The sequence below is a fragment of the Enoplosus armatus genome, chromosome 13, assembly GCF_043641665.1.
Source record: "Enoplosus armatus isolate fEnoArm2 chromosome 13, fEnoArm2.hap1, whole genome shotgun sequence".
Taxonomy (NCBI): Eukaryota; Metazoa; Chordata; class Actinopteri; order Centrarchiformes; family Enoplosidae; genus Enoplosus; species Enoplosus armatus.
In genome coordinates, this window is record NC_092192.1 from 8,052,025 (window position 1) to 8,072,858 (window position 20,834).

The window sequence follows — 20,834 nt, forward strand, 5'->3', positions numbered from 1 at the left end:
GGACAGAGAGAGTCCTCTCACTTGAGTTGGAGAATGACACAGCTAGATCAGGCTGGTTGAAGGTTGTTTGTTTACAGCAGAGAAAATTAATAAATGGGCAAATATTCCCTGATGAAAAGAGAAATGGAACCCAGGTGGATGCCTCGCCATTCTTAATTTTTTATTATAGGCTCTTTTAGATGCATGATATCAATTATCACATTCTGCAGATGTCCACCAGACAGGGCACACATAAGGTGTCAGATAATGGGAAATATTTTCTTTTGGAGTCAGATGTTCAGAAGGCAGGAACGGGCTCATGTATTACAATATATTTGCATTCTTTTGGAAGTTTACCAAGTGTGGTCTTATTTAGAAACAGAAATGGAGGCTGGAGGTGGAGAAACTAAGTGACAGTGATTGATTTGTGGTTCTGAGATGCTGGATCTGTACCTGCAACCAGTGGTCATGCCCTGCAGGGAAGCATGGTTAGAGAGAGAGGGGTAAAATGGTCTGAGTGAAGCATGAATGAAGTAAGACGGTATTGGAGCTTAAGAGAGAGATAAGATGAAGTAAAGGCTGAGAAGGGGTCGAAAGGTGCCTGGAGCTGGATAATAGTGAGCTAGCCCTCCATTTTCAACAGCCAAATAATTCCGCACATCAGCAGGCCAGATTTTTAACACCCTGGGACTCATTTTATGCTTCAGAGACGGTGTAGAAATGTGCCAGTCAGAGAAAGGCGTGGAAGAAAGTCCCTATGAGACAGAGGTATGAAGTGAAAATGAATTGTCTGGGAGATGTGAGGGTGGTGTGCAGAGAGAGGGGTGAAAGAAAGTTTAGGAGATGGTTTAGGTAGATGACGCGGATTATAGAGGAACGTCCAAAAAGTGGAGTATGAGGAAAGAGAGAGAATGAGGCTAACGTCTGTGTCACTCTAAGTCATTTCTGGGTGTGACGGCATGTAAAAATCACAGGACACAGCTTTGAGGTAAGAGAGAAGACTTGAGGGTATTTTGGTGCACATAAGATGTAGCTTTGAGGTCAGAGAGAGGACAAAACATATTTTAGAAGGGTTAAAGGAAGGTTTTGAGGTAAAATAAAGCTTCAGGGAGGACTGAAGATATTTTAGTGGGAGTAAGATGTAACTCTGCGCTCAAAAAATGGTCGGAATCCAAATTAGAAAGTGTAATGGAAAGTTATTAGGTAAAGTACCTGTCACTAGTTTAAAGGAGAAAGGCAAGAGGGAGAGCACTGACATGTCTAAAAAGAGAAATTGATTTCAAAAACACTTCATGATACCTCCGGATCAGTTTCAGGTGTTCTGGGTCCTTGTCAGTGTAGACAGAGGTTACTGTCGTTTGTGTAATCATCATCCTGAAACATGAGAGGAAATTCTGCAGCTGCAGCTGGAGCTGAGTCCACAATGAACAGACCGCTGTCAAGTGTTAAGACTCGGCCTGATACAGCCAGGAGATGGACTGAAGACATTATGTCCTGTGTTTATTTCCGTGACATCAGAATTACACTTCTCCAGATGGGACCAGCACAAAATTAAATAATTAATACTTAAAAAATCAATTCCAATTATATGGCTCTCGAAATAACTTGTATTCTTTTTTTCTCATTCTGCTGCAGCGATTCGTCTCGCACCGTGACTAAACATTTAAACATATTCCATAGTAAGGTCAGCCTAAATGTAAAATTCAATTATAACTTCACCCCCCTTTTGTTGTTGTGAAGTCTGAAGGACCTGCTTTATGTCTGCTTTCCTACTGACAGGTCTATTCTAGTGCACTCTTGTAGATGTCATATGTATTATTCACTACAGTAAAGTGTGCCGGGCCACGCTGAAGTGAGTGGAGATGTGGACATGGTGATGGTACTCCGGGTGCGTCTCCGTTACCTGTCCTCTTAGTAGCTCATAGGCTGTGATGCCCAGCGACCACCAGTCGACGGAGAAGGAGTAGCCAGGGTGGGACCCCTCGAAGGTCTGAAAAAGCTCAGGAGCTGATAGATAGAAAAATATTGTACAGTAAAATTAAATGATAGTATGGTGTGTGATGACACATGTATCTAGGTTAGAAACTGACTTTTCTGTGCATGTTTGATCCCTTCCTCTTTCTGACATTTTGGTCAGGGACAGTTTATTTTAACTGTAGCTCTTTTCAGACATGGAATACATAACATAGCTTGCTTCATCTAAGTCCTGTCTTTTTGTAATTCAGACATAGGCCTTTGTTACGTAAATGTTCCATAATGGCTTTATTCACACATAGAAGGGCTGCTTGCACACTAGTTGGCACTGCATTGTGATGGATTTTATTTTGTTGTTGAAGCCATAATTAATGGCCATCATCAGTGCACAGGACACTTGTTCCCTCTTCTCACAGTGAATGCCCTCATGAATTTTCTCATCAATTTGATCACTTATTAGTGTATATAGAGAACTCGGCTTATTTCCCATGCAGTCTGCATAGATGAAAACTGAAATGATAGCAAGGGAGTCTGTGGATGTTGGAAGTGTTACTGAAATGTTACCAGGTCTGACCCAGCTGTCAGGACTTTTATGAAGAAAGTGACTTGGATTCTTATTCAGACATGATACCGACATGTAAAATTGCCATCACATTAACAAGTTGCATGTCTGAAAGGGGCTTGTGAAACAGAATAGCATTATGATGTATAAGTTGCATATAAGAGGTTGAGCTCACAACCAGCCAGTTTTCACGCGAGGAATACATAAATTCCATTAATTTTGCCACAGGCAAATATTAATTATTGGGATCTAATTTGTTGCCAATGTGGCATCATAATGTCTTTGCATTAAATAATTGACTAAACAGGTTTTGAGTCGGATGACCTATCCCTTAAATTGGTTAGTTACTTTTTTTCCGTCCTGTGGAAGTGGATAATCTCCTTTTGGGAAAAGGTTGTTCAGCTGTAATCTTGTTTCAAATGGTCAAGATGAATTTACATCACTCATCATGATGGGAGGGGGGTACCCATAAATTATCTATTACACCACAGAGTATTTCGCCTGAAATCTAGTGACACATGGTTACAAGATAATTCTCCATCATGACCACAACCTTTTTATGAGGAAAAAAACAGTTGCACACACAAAAAGATGGGCTGCCTCGTCATTCACATCCCCCTGAAATCCTGTTAGCTACTATCTGATCTCTCAGGAGCTGAATACTCATCGACCTGATTGGTACTGTACTTAAGAGTCATGTTGTGGACGACTGCAGCGGTGCTGAAAAGGATCAATGCTGGTTTCTAAAGGCAGTATTACTTTCTTTAAAATGTTAACACTACTCTCAGATTTTGGGCTCATGTATCAAAATCAAACAAATAAGCCTCAAGTATATACTATATATATTTGTTTTATTTGGACACAAGAAAGACACAAAAATGGAGGAAATGTCTCTGTGTTCTGTTTATCAGAGCTAATTGTTTGTAACAAAAGTCAAACTCTTGCTTTAGGGGTGAAAATATTTTATGCTCAACTGTTGCATTGGACAGGAGCATTTTCTGCACGTGTCCCTCAATCCATCTATCCATCATTCATTCCTTCATCAATAATTTAATTACTCTTAAATCAGTCATTGAGTTTTTGAAACCTACTTTAGACAGGGTTTTATGTAAGAATCACATCCTGAGCCTCAGACTGGAGAGATGTGCTCTGTTTGTTCTGTGTGTTGGGTGTTTGTCTTCTCACATCGAGTGATGAATCAACAAATACGAACAAGAGATAAACTGCCTTCTGTACAGCAGAGGGAGGATGCTTCCTCCAGTGAAAGCTGGGCTCATCAGCGTTTGTCTCTAACGTCCCTTTGGTGTCCTTGGGAATTTGGATTAGCAAACATAAGCGTGCTCTGTGGAGTTTATATAAGTTATGTTCCATGGTTTCTGTAAATAAAGATCATAGTTTCAAACTGTTTCCTCTAGCTTCTGTTGGATGTCTCCAAAGTTAAAGTTTCCTTGTGAGGTATTGGTCAAAAGTGTATTTTCTTACCCATGTACGGCTTCGTCCCAGCGATGGACGTTGCTTTTAGGTCTTCTTTCACAATAGCAGCGATGTTGAAGTCTGTTAGATGGACGTGCCCTGCAGAGCAGAAAGATTATATTACCTCAAAGTGACAGAGAGCATGTTTTTAATACACATTTACATTTACATCACTTGTGTGAACCCTATAAATCACAATCACAGCTCTGTTTACACCATCACTATTTACAGTAACTGTGTTTCCCCTTAAAGTTTAAGCTTTTTCTTTTGGAATTAAATTTAACCACAGCTTACACATAGCACCTATCCTACTTTGTATGCTGCTTATGTGAGTGTAAGATATGCAAAAATGAGGATCAAAGGAATTTTAATATACAACATAATCCATTGAAATAATGCCTTTTCCTTTACGCATTCTTATAATCATAATGCTCTTACTTTGATATTATTAAAAGTCATCAAATGCAAATTAACTGCAACTTCATTGATGGAATAAAACGTGCGTGCGATGATATTGTGATACTGAGCTGAAAGAGTGTACAGAGTGTTTTGGCGGCAAACCTCAGTGATTTCCAAAGTCGAACCACTGACCTGTGTCTCACCGTGCTGCAAGATGGCCCAGAGTCTTTGCCATGCACTGTGAGCACACAGTAATGAGTTGAATGTATATATGTGTGTGTGTGTGTGTGTGTGTGTGTGTGTGTGTGTGTGTGTGTCATACTGAGAGAGAGAGAGAGAGAGAGAGAGAGAGAGAGAGAGAGCAAGACAGAGCTGGAGAGGTTTTGCCGCAGAGTGATTGTTCGGATGAATGGTTGTCCCCGGTAGCCCCACAAACACATACAGTGAGACCACAGACAAAAGCTGCATATCCACACTGTACACTGTACACTGTACACTTTTTGATTTTTAAAAAGGCAGAATATTTTATCACACACACAAACAGATAACTGTGTGTGAATATAAAGCAGACAGGAGCTGCCCAGTTTAAGTGTTTATTTACACAAGGACGCTGAGCCTCAGAGATAAGAGAACTGTACTAAAAATCTCTTCCTCTTTTCCTCCCTCACTCAATGTTTTGTCACTTTGCATTATCACACCTTTTCTGTCCGTGTACCTTTTATTCTACCCCCCCCCCCCCCCCCATATCTTCCTCTTCTTATTATTCAGGTTTTCATTTTCTTTTTCCTCCATAAACCCGATATCTCTTTTTCTCACTACTTTATGCTCCTACTTCTTTACCCCTCCGTGTCCTTTACAGTTGGAAATATGCTCACATACTCTGTTCAAAGCTGTGGTGTATGAGTGTAGCTGTGTAGTGATGCACAGGGGGGAGATTAGGTGGCACTTTGCCGACCATTGTCAATGCAGTCTGATGACAGTGACAAAGGTGCAGCAGGACAGAAATGTCAGTCTAGACCAGGGGGTGCCAAATACGTCGATCGCAAAGGTAGTGTGGGTAGATCGCATGGCATTAAAAAAATAGACGTCAGCCTATCATCCATCCTCACTATGAAATTTGTTACATGATTGACATACAGGGCAGCCAGTCTGACATCTGATCTTTTCTGACACATGGGTCACCACGCATGCGCGCACAAGCGCGCCAAGTGCGGCAAAATGCATCCCTGGCTGATTCCATTCAGTGCAAGTCATCAGAGTAAGGTAATGACAAAAAATGTACAGAGTTATATTGTGCAATATGGGTTCATGCAGTTATGCAAGGTACACCAACATATATTGTACATATAAAGAATACTCAATATATTTATAAATAAATTTATGTTTTGCATTTTTATAATAGGTAGATCATTTTATAAGTAGCTCGCATGCTGAAAAAGTGTGTGCACCCCTGGTCTAGACTTTAAGGGAAGCTTGAGTAAGAGTAGAGCGTCTTTCACGTTTTCATATTTAATGATGCCTCTTATCTCTGTCACATACTTATCTCAAATTTTTTTTCTTTTCTTTCTCCATATCTCTCAGCATTGCAGAAGACAGATTTAGGACAGGAGTTTTACACAGTAGCCAGCAGGAAGAAACAGACAACAGTCATCAAAATGTTGGACTGCTGGGCCAAAAGTATCTAGTAGCAAAATAAAATGTTGACTTTTTAAACCAATGTGTCATTCTGAGATCAGGTCAAAACAGCTCCAAGTGTGCCAGTAATGATCCATTGCTTGGTCAGTTCAAACCTCGTTGCTCTAGTTAGGTGTAAGGAGCAGTAAAGCCTCTGGTGGCCAATAGCAGAGGGTTTTTAGACTCATGGGTTTGCTCCAGTATAATGAATTTGTAATTTGGAGTCTAGTTAGTTCAGTGATAGGGCAGATATGGTGGTAAAAGTGACATGACATAGAGACAGAGAGATTAAGAGATGAACTATGGCACCGTTTTCAAATATGTATTATGGAAAATGTACAGTGCTACAGTGGGAGACTTGCTGGGTACATTGAATGGATATAATAAAGCAGTGGTTCCTCACTGGTGGGGTCCATTGTTAGTTAATCAAAAGTGGATCCCTGGGAGAGAAAAAAAAGAAGCTTATTTCTGGCAGAGTGCTTTTATTTTAACGCAGCATTAGCTGCTGTAGAGTGACTAGCAGGAGTCTGCTTTTTGCAGAGACAGAGAGGAAGCCAATCAGCCTTTGTGACTTAATATATTTAATTAATTAATTAATTAATTAATTACTGAACATAACAAGCCAGTCTTGAAAATGACTTACTCTTTTTTTTCATTTTCAGCAAAGTAATTATTTTCATGCACTGTTACTGTTGTTGTTTAGCATATTGACATATTAAAGTGTTTTAGAGACCTGAAAACAACTGAATTAACTGATGTTGCATTGCTTTTAATTACAGTTCCTTTTGTCCTGCTATTGCACTATTTGTGAGAGCCACTTCACTCACTTTGAGCATGCGTGTGCTCTAAATGAAGAGAATGCACGTCAAATTTGAATTTGTTAAAATAATGCATGTAGTTCAGAGTTGTAGTGATGCTTTAAATTCAAGTAAAATCTCTTGCTCTAAAATCTATAATCCGTACGTGAGATTAACCCGTTTGTCTCCACTCAGTGCTCCCTGCCTGTGAGTGTTGAATTGTTCAGTGGTGGCTGAACAATGGTTCAGCAGGTTTCCTGGTAGCTTAGTTATCTAACGTGTTTTACTGGGATTACCTCCACAACTGTCGAGGTTTGATCCTTGGGTTATGTCACGCGGCTGCATATCTCTTCTATTTTTAATTTCTCTTTGCTTACCGCTACCTCAAAACACCCCCACCACTAATGACAACTACGGGGCATATACTGTACGGACACAAATGAGTTTACTAATGGTCCATCCTGGATTTCTGTGGCCCATTTTAAGTATCAACACTTTTGAACACTTCCACATGAACTTTATATATATATATAAGCTTTATGTAACATGACTCAAACTACATTGGCTTGTATCATGAAGCAGGAGAAATTAAGCCACAGCAGAAGTTCAGCACTCTTGAAACTCTCCTGTTATATCGTCAAAGCCTTTTACCAAGTCAGAATCCCTACATACTCTTTATAGGACTGATGACATGTTAACTACCTTTCAAGGACATATGTGCCTAAACATTACTGTGGAATTTGATTTAGATATCATAACACCACAATGATCGAGAGGCACTCGAGAGCTGCCAAATCATGACGATGAAATAAAACTTTAAGCATTCCCAATGATGCTAATGAAGTCATCAGTTAAGTTAATGAATGCATCACTTAGCCAATATTTCTGTGGGGACATGCTTGTCATCTATCTATCACGCCTGTTCTCTGATTAAGGTAAAAAGGATTGTTGCAAATTTGTACAACAAGATATGCCAAAACCTAATCAGGTCCGTCTCTGTCATTGTGATATAACTTTTCTGAATGTATTGCTTATGGACATGGGCAGAATGATAAACAGACACATAGATGTCACCATGAAAACATGACATGTACAACATAAAACTTAATGCATTTTAAATACTGTATTAGCCTGCAGGCGTGTATTGTCCCTCATATGAATTTACTGATCTATTACCCTAAAAACTCTACCGGATTTTTTTTATTATCAGGAAAGATCATAAACTGTCCTTTTCTAAAGAGTCTCGTAGGTGTTGAGAGGGGGGAGAGAGATGTGGTTTCCCTTCTCAATATCGCCTTAATGTAGTGCCTGCTTTCGTGCCCGCAGTGGATAACCTAGACAACGGCCCTCTTGGAGCTTCTCTCAGCATCCTGGGGCTATGCCGTTTAACAAAGCAACATCGCACGTGCATGAGTAAATTATTTTTATGTATTTGAAGCTTCCAGAGGACCACAGGAGGAACGGGTCTATTCCAGCTTGCAATATTGACGTGGTGTGCAGAAGCAAACAGCCTGCTCCCCCTCCTCTGGTACCTCATGTTGTTTTAGACTTAAGTGGAGAGGTAAACTACAGGTCTGCACAGAAACACAGAGTGTGGGTAAAGTGCATGAGGAGGAGAGAAGTGCTTATTGAGTTTGAAAGGACACGCACACATACAGAGAGAGAGAGAGAGAGAGAGAGAGAGAGAGAGAGAGAGAGAGAGAGAGAGAGAAACCACAGGTGAACATTTGTTGTCCTTTGGAAATCAGGCTGCGGCTGACAAAGCCGCGTTCCTCTTTCTCCTCCCTCTTTATCTCTCTTCTGCGCACATCTCCGACTCTCTTTGTCTACCCTGTTTTTCTTCCTTTGACAAATCTTTTTTTCCCGAAATGTTTGCTCATCACTTTCCTCCTTCTTGTCTTGTCCTTGTGGCTCTCCCTGTTTGCCTCACTCTTTCTTCCAGCTCACCTCTCTCTCTCTCTCTCTCTCTCTCTCTCTCTCTCTGTCGTTCTTTGTTTGTTTCCAGTTTTATTTTAGCGACAGCAGGGCTGCCATCCCACATATCTCCTCGGGTCCCTTAAGCAGCTGCCCAGTGCCCTCTGAGATCTCAGTACGTTTGTGTGGGTCTGTGTATGTGTGTACACTATATGGCCAAAAGTATAAGGACACTTTTGGTCTTGTGCTGTCTGTGCAGATTTTACTCAAATCTCTTGCATTTGAGGACAAATATATGTTTTCATTCTACATGCCAGTGCCACAAGAGTACAGGTGTTGTTGAGATGGAGTATGACATCCTCCTAGTATGTGCAACCTGTGGGATATAACCTTGTAAAGATAATTCTTAAATTATCTTTAAGATAGCGTCTGCTGTCTGTATAGAGCAGATGGACAGTTAATTCAGGGATTAGTTCAAAGTATTGTACTGTTGTAATCTGACACCTCCATTACTTCAACCAGGTGTGTGTTCATTATCATGCATGTCAAGCCGATGCTTCATCATACGTAAGAACTTGAAATGTTCAGTCTCTCTCTATGTGGCCTTGATTTACAATTGTTCTTCTCCCACACACACACACACACACACACACACACTGCTCTCTCTGTCTCTATTGTCATTGTATGTGCATGCATGTGTGTATGTCTATCTGCGTGAAACTGATGCTAAAGCCTATGATGAGACTTAATCAATCATTCAGAAGTGAATTTTCCCTCACCGCAGAGAGGAGGTATGATGAATATCACCCTGTCCTCCACACTTCTATCACACCACTCTTATTTCTTATTTCTTATGTCTTATTTCATCCCATAATTCAGAGGGAAAAAAACGTCACAGTGCTTCACCCGACGCAGACTGTGGACCCTGTGGACAGAAAATAAAAATGCACATGTGCACTCCTTCTCTGTGTTGCATTTGTTAAAATATGCTGCAAGGCCCATTAAGGCAATGACTGTGAAACCTGCCTCTGGGCCTTTCAACTGCTTTGATCTGGGCAGAAGTGATCCCAGAGGTTGGAGGTTTGGTAAAATCCTTAGTCAGAAGCAGTTAAGTCTTGAATTTAGGACGCTAAGTCAAGTCAGGTCACCATGTGAGTCAAGTCAAATGTTATTAGCATAGGTAAACAACTACAAAACCAAATCAAATCTTATTGTATAGATTCTGGACTTTTTTTCCACCCCCCTCACATCTATATGGGTGAATTAAAAATAGAATTAGAGAAGGGATCTTACCATGTTCATCCAGTAGTATGTTGTCAGGTTTGATGTCTCTGGAAGGGGAAACACAAACAGTACAGTGGGATTAGTATGCGTTTCTGTGTATATGTGTAGTGAGTAAAAGACCAGGCACCTTCCCAGTGGGCCGACATAAAAAGACAAATAATAATCACAACCCAGGGAGGCGCCAATAAAATGAAGAAGATGTGGATGCAGCTACTGCTGGTGGTCTCAAAATTGAATACTTTAAGTACTTGAATACAAAATTGTGTGATTTTGTATTTAAGTACCACAATGATAATGGACAGCTGGTCTACAGTGGCCTTCACTCTGCTCTGCTCAGTTCACGGTAACTCTAAATCACTGCTTCCCACATTTTCTAACCCTGATTTTACTAACTATTTAGTATGAGGCTACATCACAATGCTGTGTCTGTGGGTGTAAAATCATAAGGTTGGCTATTTGTTGTACAACCAGCTAACAGAATAACTTTGACACCGGAGACCAGGCTTTGTGGCCTGATTATTTAAAGTAAGAGAAGATGTTAAGAGAAGTTTTAGTTTTAGTTGCTTCAATTTCAACATGACACCACCACAGGGGAGGCAGAAATCAGACTAGTGATGTCGGACCGAGATGACACCACTGGTCTGTGAACATTAGTCATCACCAGTTTCATCACATCATGATACATGATACGTATGCTTTAAAGTAGTAATCTACAAGATCCTTGATTTTGCTTTTGTTGTAACATCTTTAGTAATAAGCGCACATTGTAAGGCTTTCCTGTTTCAGTAGCACACTTCCCACAGTTTACCTGTAAATAAAACTGTGTGGGTGGTACTCTGATGTCTTGTTTACTGCTGATGACGTTTGAGTTTCTGTAGGTGGCACTATCCTCTTTGTCCTGCCCGGGAGGTTACATTACTCACATTAATTTATCCAGTTCTTCTACTTATTCTAAACAAACCGCTTTTTCTGCTGCTGACGTCTTAAAACAAAAACACTGCCTGTGTGCCAGAGTAAAACGCAAAACTGCGTTCAGAGGTCAACAAATGTAAACGCTTCCAGGAGGTGAATATACAGTAGCCTGACTCACTATTGTGATGAATCATTTTACTTGAGTGAATGACAAAAAAAGGACACATAATAAGACCGAAACTTTAAAATGGCGCTGTGTTGTTGTTCAATGTGGGCCAGGCGTGTGACGAAAAAACAAATGAATAACTAACACTGGAGGGGGAAGGAGGGAGCAGCCGGTTAAGCTGTGGGAGTAGCTGAGACACCTGAGAAGAGGAACAGGTGAAAACTGAGGCTCTTACTAAAGTCACGGCTTCTGTTTGTTTCCCACCATCCTTTTGTGTTTTCTGTTTTCTCCCATTTTCTAGCAGATGTTTGTTTTTCTGATCCTATTTTTTTTTTCTTTGACACCACATGAATCCAAATGACATCCAGAAGCAGCACAGTTACTCCAAATTGTTCTGGAAGACAAATCTGTTCTTGGATGCAGAATACTACCTGTACAATAAAATATGTATTGGATCTGGTGTTAAGTTTAAGCTACTGTACAGAGATTTTATGAGGAAAATAAATTACATAAAATATAGCAGTCAGGCAAAGTTATACTTAAACCTTAATGGGTACGCTCCTGCAATTTTATGCTTTCATAGAAATGTCATTAATTTGCTTTCCTTTTTTCGTAGAAAACAGTTTCTTTACAAACACTTAGAAAATCAACGTCTTTGAAGTGGTTTTAGTCAGGAAAACGAGCCATTAGTCTACCCAGAATGTGTTTTAATGCTCTGTGTTTCTGTATTTTTGTAAAAGAGTGACATTTACCATTGTACATTCAGCTACTCATGTCTTTTTGTTGTTCTGATTACACACATTTGTTGATAAAGGCTCTCCTTTCTGAATCACCCTTTCTTCTCATGAAAGTAATGCACCAGGATGGCCTATTAAATGCTCTGCGATCTACCGGGACCATGGAAAGTGATTTAATAGAAAGGAGAATACATTTCTGAGCAACACAGACTCTGGATTCCCATATTGTTACACAGTGACATAAAGGCAACAGTAACGATACCAACGATCAGCCACTTCAAAGTGTTTAGTGCCGAGTGACGTCCCTCCTGGCCATTTATTTTAACTCAAAGCAACATTATTCTCCTCTTTCTTCTCATTTTCACTGATCTGTATCTGTCCTTGACACTGTCGACTTTCTCTCTCTTTCATAACTAACATTGTCCGTGCCCTTCTGAATATTCCTAACAACATGTGCTTCAATACTTTTTTCGCGTTTCACCTTTTTGGTCACTCACACTCACACACACACACACACACACACACACACACACACACACAGGCATGCACAACCACACACACTTAAAGTGTTGATCATTACCAACCTCTGCTAAGATATGAGTGTTTTTTGTCATCTGAACAGTCCTTTCCTTGATGCATGTGTGTAGCTGCAGACTAAAAGAGTGGAAGGGTACAGTGTGTTCTTTGTGCTTTGAACTGAAGAGACGATATTCAATATTCATCGCCCTTCTCAAATGTTCCATTTGTGCTTGATGATCAAATGCAGCATTCATTTTGACGATTACCACACCCTGAAATTGACATCAAGATGCTGTTATTAAGCATTCTCAAGTGTGTTTTATGACCAAGTGTAATATGACTTGATTTGTAAGCATGCATTTCAGTAAGTGAGTTCAAATGAATGACTCCTATGATGCCTAAAACATTACACACAGTAGATGAAGGAGGCGTCGTTGCATTTTAAATGACCTTCTGTTGGTCTGTGTTGGTTTGTTGGAACAAAATAACACACCATGCAGATATTGAGGAAACAAAAGGACATTCAAGAGAACATTGTTTTGTTGAATCACAACAATATGGAGACCGTAGCACTGTAACACACACACACATCATCTTTGTGGCAATCTCAGCTTAAAGCCAACTCATTCTCAGTGTTAGACAGCAAGTGTCTCCTCTAATTGAGTCTACTGCCCTGTAGGAACCCAGCAGTATTTAGCATATCAAAGGCCATGCTGACCTGTATTTATGTGTGTGTCTGTGTGTGCATGTGTGTGTTTCTGCGGCACACTCACGGAGACAACCTGTAGCATGGAGCTCGGCTCTTGGGTGCTTTGGCGGATCGAATGGCGCGGGCTCAGGTGGGGGTGAGAAAGGTCGACCATGTAAGCCTTAATTAGCTGACATTTGCCTCAAAGGCTGGCACTGGGGGAAAAAGGAGGAGGAGGGGGGGTCTGTCGGAGCTAAAAAAGCACAAGGAAGCCGCTTTCATAGCTAAAGGCCACGCTGCCATTGTGAAGCCACAGAACAAGGAGAAGCTGAGACAACTGGCTCAAGAGATAAAGCAAAGCAGCAAGGCTCATTAGGAGGTGGCGCGTGGTAAAAGCCAAGCTGTTGAGCTAGAGGTGATGATGGTGGCCATGACTGACCTGTTCCTCTGACAGTGGACATTAAAGAGCAACTTAACACCTGTTTTAGTTTTAAAAGCCTTCACATTTTCAAAAGATGGCCGGAGCCATGGTGGTTTGAAACACTGGCTAACATTAGCAACGCTGCAACAGATTCAGCTGAAGCAGTGGCAAAATGACAGGAAAGCAGATGTGTATGAGTGCAAGGCACGTACATTTCAAAACTCGTACTGTAGTTCAACACTGTCAGCTACTTCTCTTGGTCACACACTCTTGACCTCCTGATGTCTTTGCAAATTATTACTCCAAACGCTCCACAAAGCTGAGAGCTGTTTTCAGATTTTATGTCTTTGGTCTATGGGGCTGCATTACTCATTTTTCTCAGTTCAACAAGCCAAGAACTGCTGTTGCAATAACAACTTTAGTCTGGGACCAGATTGAATTAATAGTATAGTAAAGTGACTGTACATATACAGTAATGCTTACTCAAAAAAGTGGATTTAATGTTAAATTAGTCTTTTTGTTTACATGTGTGACGCTGACTTTCACTGCGGTTATAATGTCTGCTAAGGAAACTCAAAAAGCTATTATGAGGACGATCGTGAGTCATTTCACTTTGATGGTCGACCGTATTAATTAGAACTGGAGTACACAGACGAGGAGCTACATCAAATGAAAGAGGAGACACGAATAGTGGAGGCAGAGGCAGAGAGGCAACAGGACCATCCCGGCAGACTACGTACATCAGGTGGTGTTCCTGCGGTCGCTGCTCTCCACATCCGACTTAGGAGAAAAACATTTGCTGCAGAGTGGGACCTGTTGTAAAATCTAGATTTATCCACAGGTGAGATCCTAGCTGTGTAACTGCAACAAATTAATTTGCATTGCTTCTCAACATTATCGTTGGGGTCGGACCTAGCACATTCAGTGCCCTAGGCAAGCCGCCCCCCCCCCAGATATATGTGAGGGATTACACATGCCAAAAGGGCAGCTAACCACAGCCTCACACAAAATGATGTGCAAGTTACCCCAGATGTAGATCCCTATGCAGTTAGCCATAATGGCTATTCCAGGTAGCTTCTTTCTGTGTTTACTTTCGGTCAGACTCAAAACCCTTGCGTTTGAAATGATTCATGTAAAAACCATGTTTATTTGAAAAGCTGCAGGAGGCTCGTGCAGCTTGCTCCCCTGTTATACATGATTTTTGTGAGACTGCTCATTTCCCTGAATCTCTGATACAGCCACAATAGCCACAACTATGTGAAATGTGTCAGGTTTATCAGAATTATCCTTTAAGTGCGATATGAGTGGCATGATGTTCTTAAAATATATCTATATTGTAATATGTAAACAGTATATAAATAGATAGCTTAAACAAATAAATAAATAAAAAAGCTGAAAATAATAAGATTTCTTTAAAACAAAGCAGAACGAATGAAAGAATAGACTCAGACACGCTTCATGGGCTCAGCCCTGTATAAATAGCGGTTTTGCACTAAAATTGTCAATATTTTATAAACCTCAGAGACTTATGAAGCCTATTCTTACAGTCACAATCAATACTCAGTTTCTCAGTTGCATTCAGTTTAATGACCCATGAATTAAATTATATTTTCCTTTCATAGAAGCTGACATAAAAGAATTACCCAGCAATTACCAACTAAAGTCTTTCTATCAAAAATAAAGTCATAATGAAAAGTAGGTCAGACGGCTCTGTAATGATGATGTCTAGGGAAAGAGCAGTGCTAATATTCACAGGATATTTTCTTTTCCTCGACTCAACTAGAGACTTTAATATTTACCTTGCGTTCATTGCAGCTACAGGAGGGCTATGATTGTGATTATAGTAAAAAACATTAGAAACCTGTTCAACAACGTTCTTCAGAAGTCGTCTTAGTGAGGAATTCCATTGATATACCATTTTTTCATGCAGCTTGTATTGGCTGTAGTTGTATGTGTGACTAATCTGTATGATTTACTGTCCGTCTCTATAGTAAAAGATAAGACTTGACAAAGCACTGAGCTGTCACCTGCGTATTTAAGTTTCTCCTGTGTTTATTAGCCTATTAGTGCTGAGAAACAGATGGATCTGTTGCAGCTCCTGTCACACCAGTGCCGTCTGACTGTGTGACTTGGCTTGGCTGGGTGACACCTCAACCATCTGCAAGCGTTTCCCACTTTGAACTGGATGCTTTCAGAGATGACACAGCAAAAAGGCGTATGAGACGAAATAGTGACGCTATTCTATCAGATGAAATGTGATGGGGGAAAAAAATACTTGAATAAGTAGGACTGTGTGGGCTCCTGGACTTGGAGAAAGTGTATTACTTCAGCTTCTACACTCAGATCCTTCATATTCACTAAACTATGAGGTAGCAATTTGTAATCATCAATCATTCTTTGTCACTGCAGTGCATGAAGCTCTTTTAGGTGCCTGTCTGACTCTCTGATATATTTTTTTATTCATCTGAGAGTAAAAAATGAAGAGAACATGATAATCAAAAGTGTTACATATGAATTGACAGCTTTGTATGATTCCCTTGGCCTTAAAAAAATAAAAGAGACACAGAAAGACAGGAGGTATAAAGTATATAAAGATAAACTGAGAGAGGGAGAGGGGTGGAAAAGGTAAAAGGGATGAATTGACATAAATTGTTTGTGACGTCCAGGCCAGACTGAGAGGGAGGAGGTGAACTGAGCAAGTAAGTCAGACAGCTATACATTTACTGAGTGAGAGAGATAGAGAGCTATAAGAATACATTGGGAGATAGTGAATCCGATAGAAAACAGAAGGTATAGTAGTGTTTGGAAGGATATATTGAGAACATAAAATGGAGAGTCAATGAGACGGCTTGGTGGACTAGACAGAGAAAGAGGGGGAGGAGATATAGGGAGCTAAGGATAAATTAAAAGAGAGGCAGAAAGTATAAAAAAACAAACTGAGCAAATAAAAAGATCAAGTGAGCAACAGAAAAAGGGGGAGAATGGAGGTAAGAATTTGGGTCTCTTCTGAGTGAGGAGTGTGACGAAGGGCCAGGAGAGCTCGGTGCAAGCTGATCCCCTCGGCTTTTCTCTCGGTTGACTGGCCCTACAAGCTATTACCAGGATCTAATGGCCTCATTACAGCCTGCTATCAGAGGCAGAGGGGTAACCGAACCCTGTACCTGGTCATATGATACGGCACTGATACTAGAGAGGGCCAAACACACCTGACAACGGAGGCTTATACACACACGCACACCCACTCACACACACACACACAGGCCATGCAACCACACAGCCACACACTCAGATCATTACGAGAGCATACACACACATATGCACTCTTCCCTTCCATTAGACATGAACTGAAGAGCTCCCAGGGGAATAAAAGCAGATAAGTTCTGATAATAGTGACAAATAATCGATCACATTTGATGACAAAAACACATTCTGTCTGTCTATAAATCGGTGGAGCACACACAGATTTTTTACCCTAGTTGAATTTAGGTACAGGGGATTGTCTGCAATTTTGAGATACTATTGCCGATGTGTGCTGATACCAAAACAATACTGTCGATATTGTCGATAGCTTATTTGAGAGACATGTACAGGTTTTGTTTTGGTTTTTCTTCTCCCACAAAACCATAGTTTTATATTTTTTATTAGAGAAGCCAAAGTTCTCACATGTTGTCTAAAATGCAGCTTCATAAGAACATTTCATCTGAATCAGGAACAATCTATGTCTGCATTATGTCTGACATTTTTCTGTTATCTGGCTTTGGGTAAAATGAAAAAAAAATGGATGGATTGTTCTTTAATTCAATTCAATTTAATTTAATTCCATTTTTAAAAAAATCCATAGCTGCCACAGTGAAATTGGTGTTCCTGGTTTTCTGGGCATAGATTGCAGGCGGTTTAATCAGAGGCTCTTTCATGGCTCTGCTGCTTTAGTATAGCTCTCTTCTCCACTCCAGAATAAAAGCGGAGAGCTGTTTGAGATTGTGCCTCTCCCTCTCTGTCACAAAGCAGAGTGGAGGAGCTCTGGAAGCCCCAGAAAGCCCACAGCTCAGCTACATCACACACTCAAAACGAGCAATACACACATGAACACGCATGAACACAGTAATACACAACTTGTGCATAGAAATGTGCGCACACTCGCAGATGCACACAGTGTCAGAATCCCTCAGTTCTAAGTACCCACGCCCACCAGCCATCGAAGAGCGAGTCAGACAGCCGCTGCCTTTGAACGTGAATTGAAAGCCCAAGTAGACCCACAGAGGCTAACAGCTCCAGCCCTGCAAACTGCTGCGTCTCTCTCTCACCCTTTCTTCTCTCTGTTAAAGAGAAGCAGCTCTGACAAGTGTGAGAGTGACACAGGTGTACGTGTGTGTGTGTGTGTGTCTGTCTGGCTGTCGCCGTGTTTACGCCCATTGGTAAACCCTGTGCGTGTGTGTGTGTGTGTGTGTTTATGACAGTAGCAACTTTTGAGCTGAGAAATGTTCATTCCTTATTCATTAACACATACTGAGTGTGTCTGGTTGACGAAAGTCGGGCTTGACAAGTCCCCAGTCTAGTTTGGAGCAGGTTTTTGAGAGACGGCGAGAGTGCAGAGCAGACACTGAAAGCAGCCAGTCGGCACTAAAAAGCCAAGGCCAAAAACTCACATCACAATTATCAGCGATGAATAATTCACTGAGTCAGAAACATTCAGGGAGTGTTACACAAAATGTTAGCTCTCTCCTCCCTCTCTGCCTGGCTCTTTGATTCGGTATCTCCTTCTTTCTGTCTCCCTGTCTGCCTTCCTGACTGCTTTCTGCCAAATTCTCTCTCCGTCTTTCTCCTGCAGGCAGACACGTGAGTTAGATACACAAGCAGGCAATTAGTGATGTTTTTGGAGCAGACTAGCGAGTAAACATTCTATCGTGTTCAGAGCGCAAACCTCCTCCCATCGGCTAATCTGCTGCTGTGAGCTGGGTTGAGCTGAGGGAGATTTTTCAACAAAGATAATGCCCAATTCACAATTTCGTGGTGGAAATCAGAGAGCTGGCACCAGCTGGTACCTTAATCTGCATTTAATGAAATATGAGTGTCCCTCCCTCCCTACCCTCTCTCTCTTCTTTTTTCTTCTTCTGCTGGGAAATAAAACATTAACACACTCCATGAATAAAGAATACTTCACTTGAAGACATGACAAACGCTCGCCATTTCAAGCAGCTGATGGAGAGTAAGAGTAACGACTTAGTCTGCCTCCATGCAATCTGCAGTACAGTATATTATCTCTTCATTTTAAGACCCATCCATGAGAGAACCCACTGAGACCGTTTTTTTTTTCACCCTTTCACCTTCAATTAACCAGATAAGTGAATTAAGACCATATTCCCTTTTGGCAGCTTGGCAAAAGGCCTCTAGAGGAGAAGGGGATTTAAGATTCAAGAACTTTATTTGTCACATGCGCATGCAGGGTGTGCAGTGAAATGAAAAATGCCCACAGAGATAGTGCAGAACATGAAGCAGCAAATAAATTATTTGAAGCTGAGCTACTCTTTGTGCCACTCCCTCAGAGAAGGAAGACAGATCCTGCACAACCGAGACTAAGAAGTGAGGATGAGGGAAAGAAGAGCATGGGAAAGAAATAAAAGTACTGTAGGTAGAGAAAATAGCACAAGAGGGGGAAAAAAGGGGGGAGAGAATGAGAGAGGCAGGGAGAAGAGATGGGGAAAAGAGATCATAGCTTGCAACAGAGAGTCCTCGGCTGAAATAGGCTTGATGCTGCAACAGCTGGGTCTCTGTACGCTTCAGTTCATTTGATAAGAAATCTGAATAAATAGACTGAACAATTTTCACGGAAGGACCAAAACCAACAATATGTTAGTCCGTCTCTCAATACTTTCCGATTCCCCCAGCCTGTTTGTGTCTCTCAGCCCCAAGCCCATTTGTTCCATGATGAAAATCTTTAAAATTGCATCACTGGTCTTCAATTGCTGAGTAGGTTTTTGTCTGGGGACTGTAGTTTTTAGCAAACTTTACTCAGACAGGCGTAAATATTGCATTTGTTGGGGACTATTTGCAGCAGTGGATTAAATCACATTTATAGCAGCAGGACGGTGTATTTGGGATTGCGTCAAAATAAATGGTGTTGGTCATCGATGTGTTTTTAATTGTTTGTGGCACAGAGGAATAAACTACTGTAAATCAGGCTTACTTGTTATTATTGTTTTAATCTTTTCATGGTACTTGTTGACAATAAGAAACACATTATAAAAAAAATAGATGTTCAACATTCAATCTCACGGCTGGGGGCTACACAACCACTGCCCAAAGGTTGACGCCCAGTAACGTGCTGAACGCAGCAAAATAAGAAAAGACAGGCAGAGGGCAGGGTCTCTGCAGATACAGACACCGTCACATACTTCTAGTGGGTCATGAGTGATGATTGAGAGGGATTATTTTTGAGTCTCTACATTGTTTTTTTGAGGAAAACCCTACTCATTCTGCCTGGGGCTGCGTGCTTCCTAAATGAAACAGTGAAGCATGTTGAGTCGTTAAGCGCGTCTGCTGGCTGACAACATAAAAGTGTTTCCATTACGAGGATTCTAGGAGGCAACAAAATGCACCTGAGGATTCAGCCAGAGATTATTGTTGTTGATGTCAAAGAGGATGTGGTGAGGTAAACGTAAACACTTGCCATTTATCTTTCCACTTGTTTGGAGAGACTCATCAAGTCTCTGAAGATGTCATCTAATTGAGACGCATTCTGTTGTTAATAATTCAAACTCCTCAGAGAGCTTATGGTTAAAAACACTGACTAGCCAACCCTGAATTAGGTTGAACCAGATATATGACACCCCTGAGGTTCATCATTTTCTGAACATGATTTCTGAAAATGCAAATACACACTCACATTTATGTTTTCCCACCACATTATTTAGAAATTACTTTAGTATGTGTTGTGGAATGTAATGTGATGAATTATGTGTCTATGAAAACATGTGTTCATTCAATTTATGGTATCTACTTAGCTTAAAGCATAACTCTGGTTATTATAATTATTTTCATAGTTTTGGCCGTTAATTGCTGAGATCTGTCCACAGTGCAAAATGTTCTAAAAAGTAATGGGTGCAAGCATGAAACGAGCAGTCAGACATTTATAGTTTTGATTTATAAGAAGTGACCCCCAGGTTAGCCAAACTATTTTTTGAGAGAGAAAACAAAAGCAAATGATTAGAAATCCTTACCCAAAGTTCACAGACCGACTACCTGTTTCAATTTTGGCCTTCTGCTGTAGCGAAGCACACAGTTGTTTTGTGAAATGAGTGATTAACGCCCACATTTCAGCTGCTCTCTCTCCAAATA

The 20,834-nt window shown here is 40.8% G+C and overlaps 1 protein-coding gene across 1 annotated transcript in view; it reads right to left on the reverse strand.

Moving 5' to 3' along the window:
• Positions 1–20,834, reverse strand: part of stk32a (serine/threonine kinase 32A) — a 49,824-nt gene that overhangs the window by 13,954 nt on the left and 15,036 nt on the right. The window contains exons 3-5 of the mRNA XM_070917403.1: positions 10,066–10,103; positions 3,998–4,087; positions 1,883–1,986 (exon numbers count right to left, since the gene is read on the reverse strand). Of these exons, the coding sequence (XP_070773504.1) occupies positions 1,883–1,986; positions 3,998–4,087; positions 10,066–10,103 (232 nt within the window). The remainder of the gene's footprint in view (positions 1–1,882; positions 1,987–3,997; positions 4,088–10,065; positions 10,104–20,834) is intronic.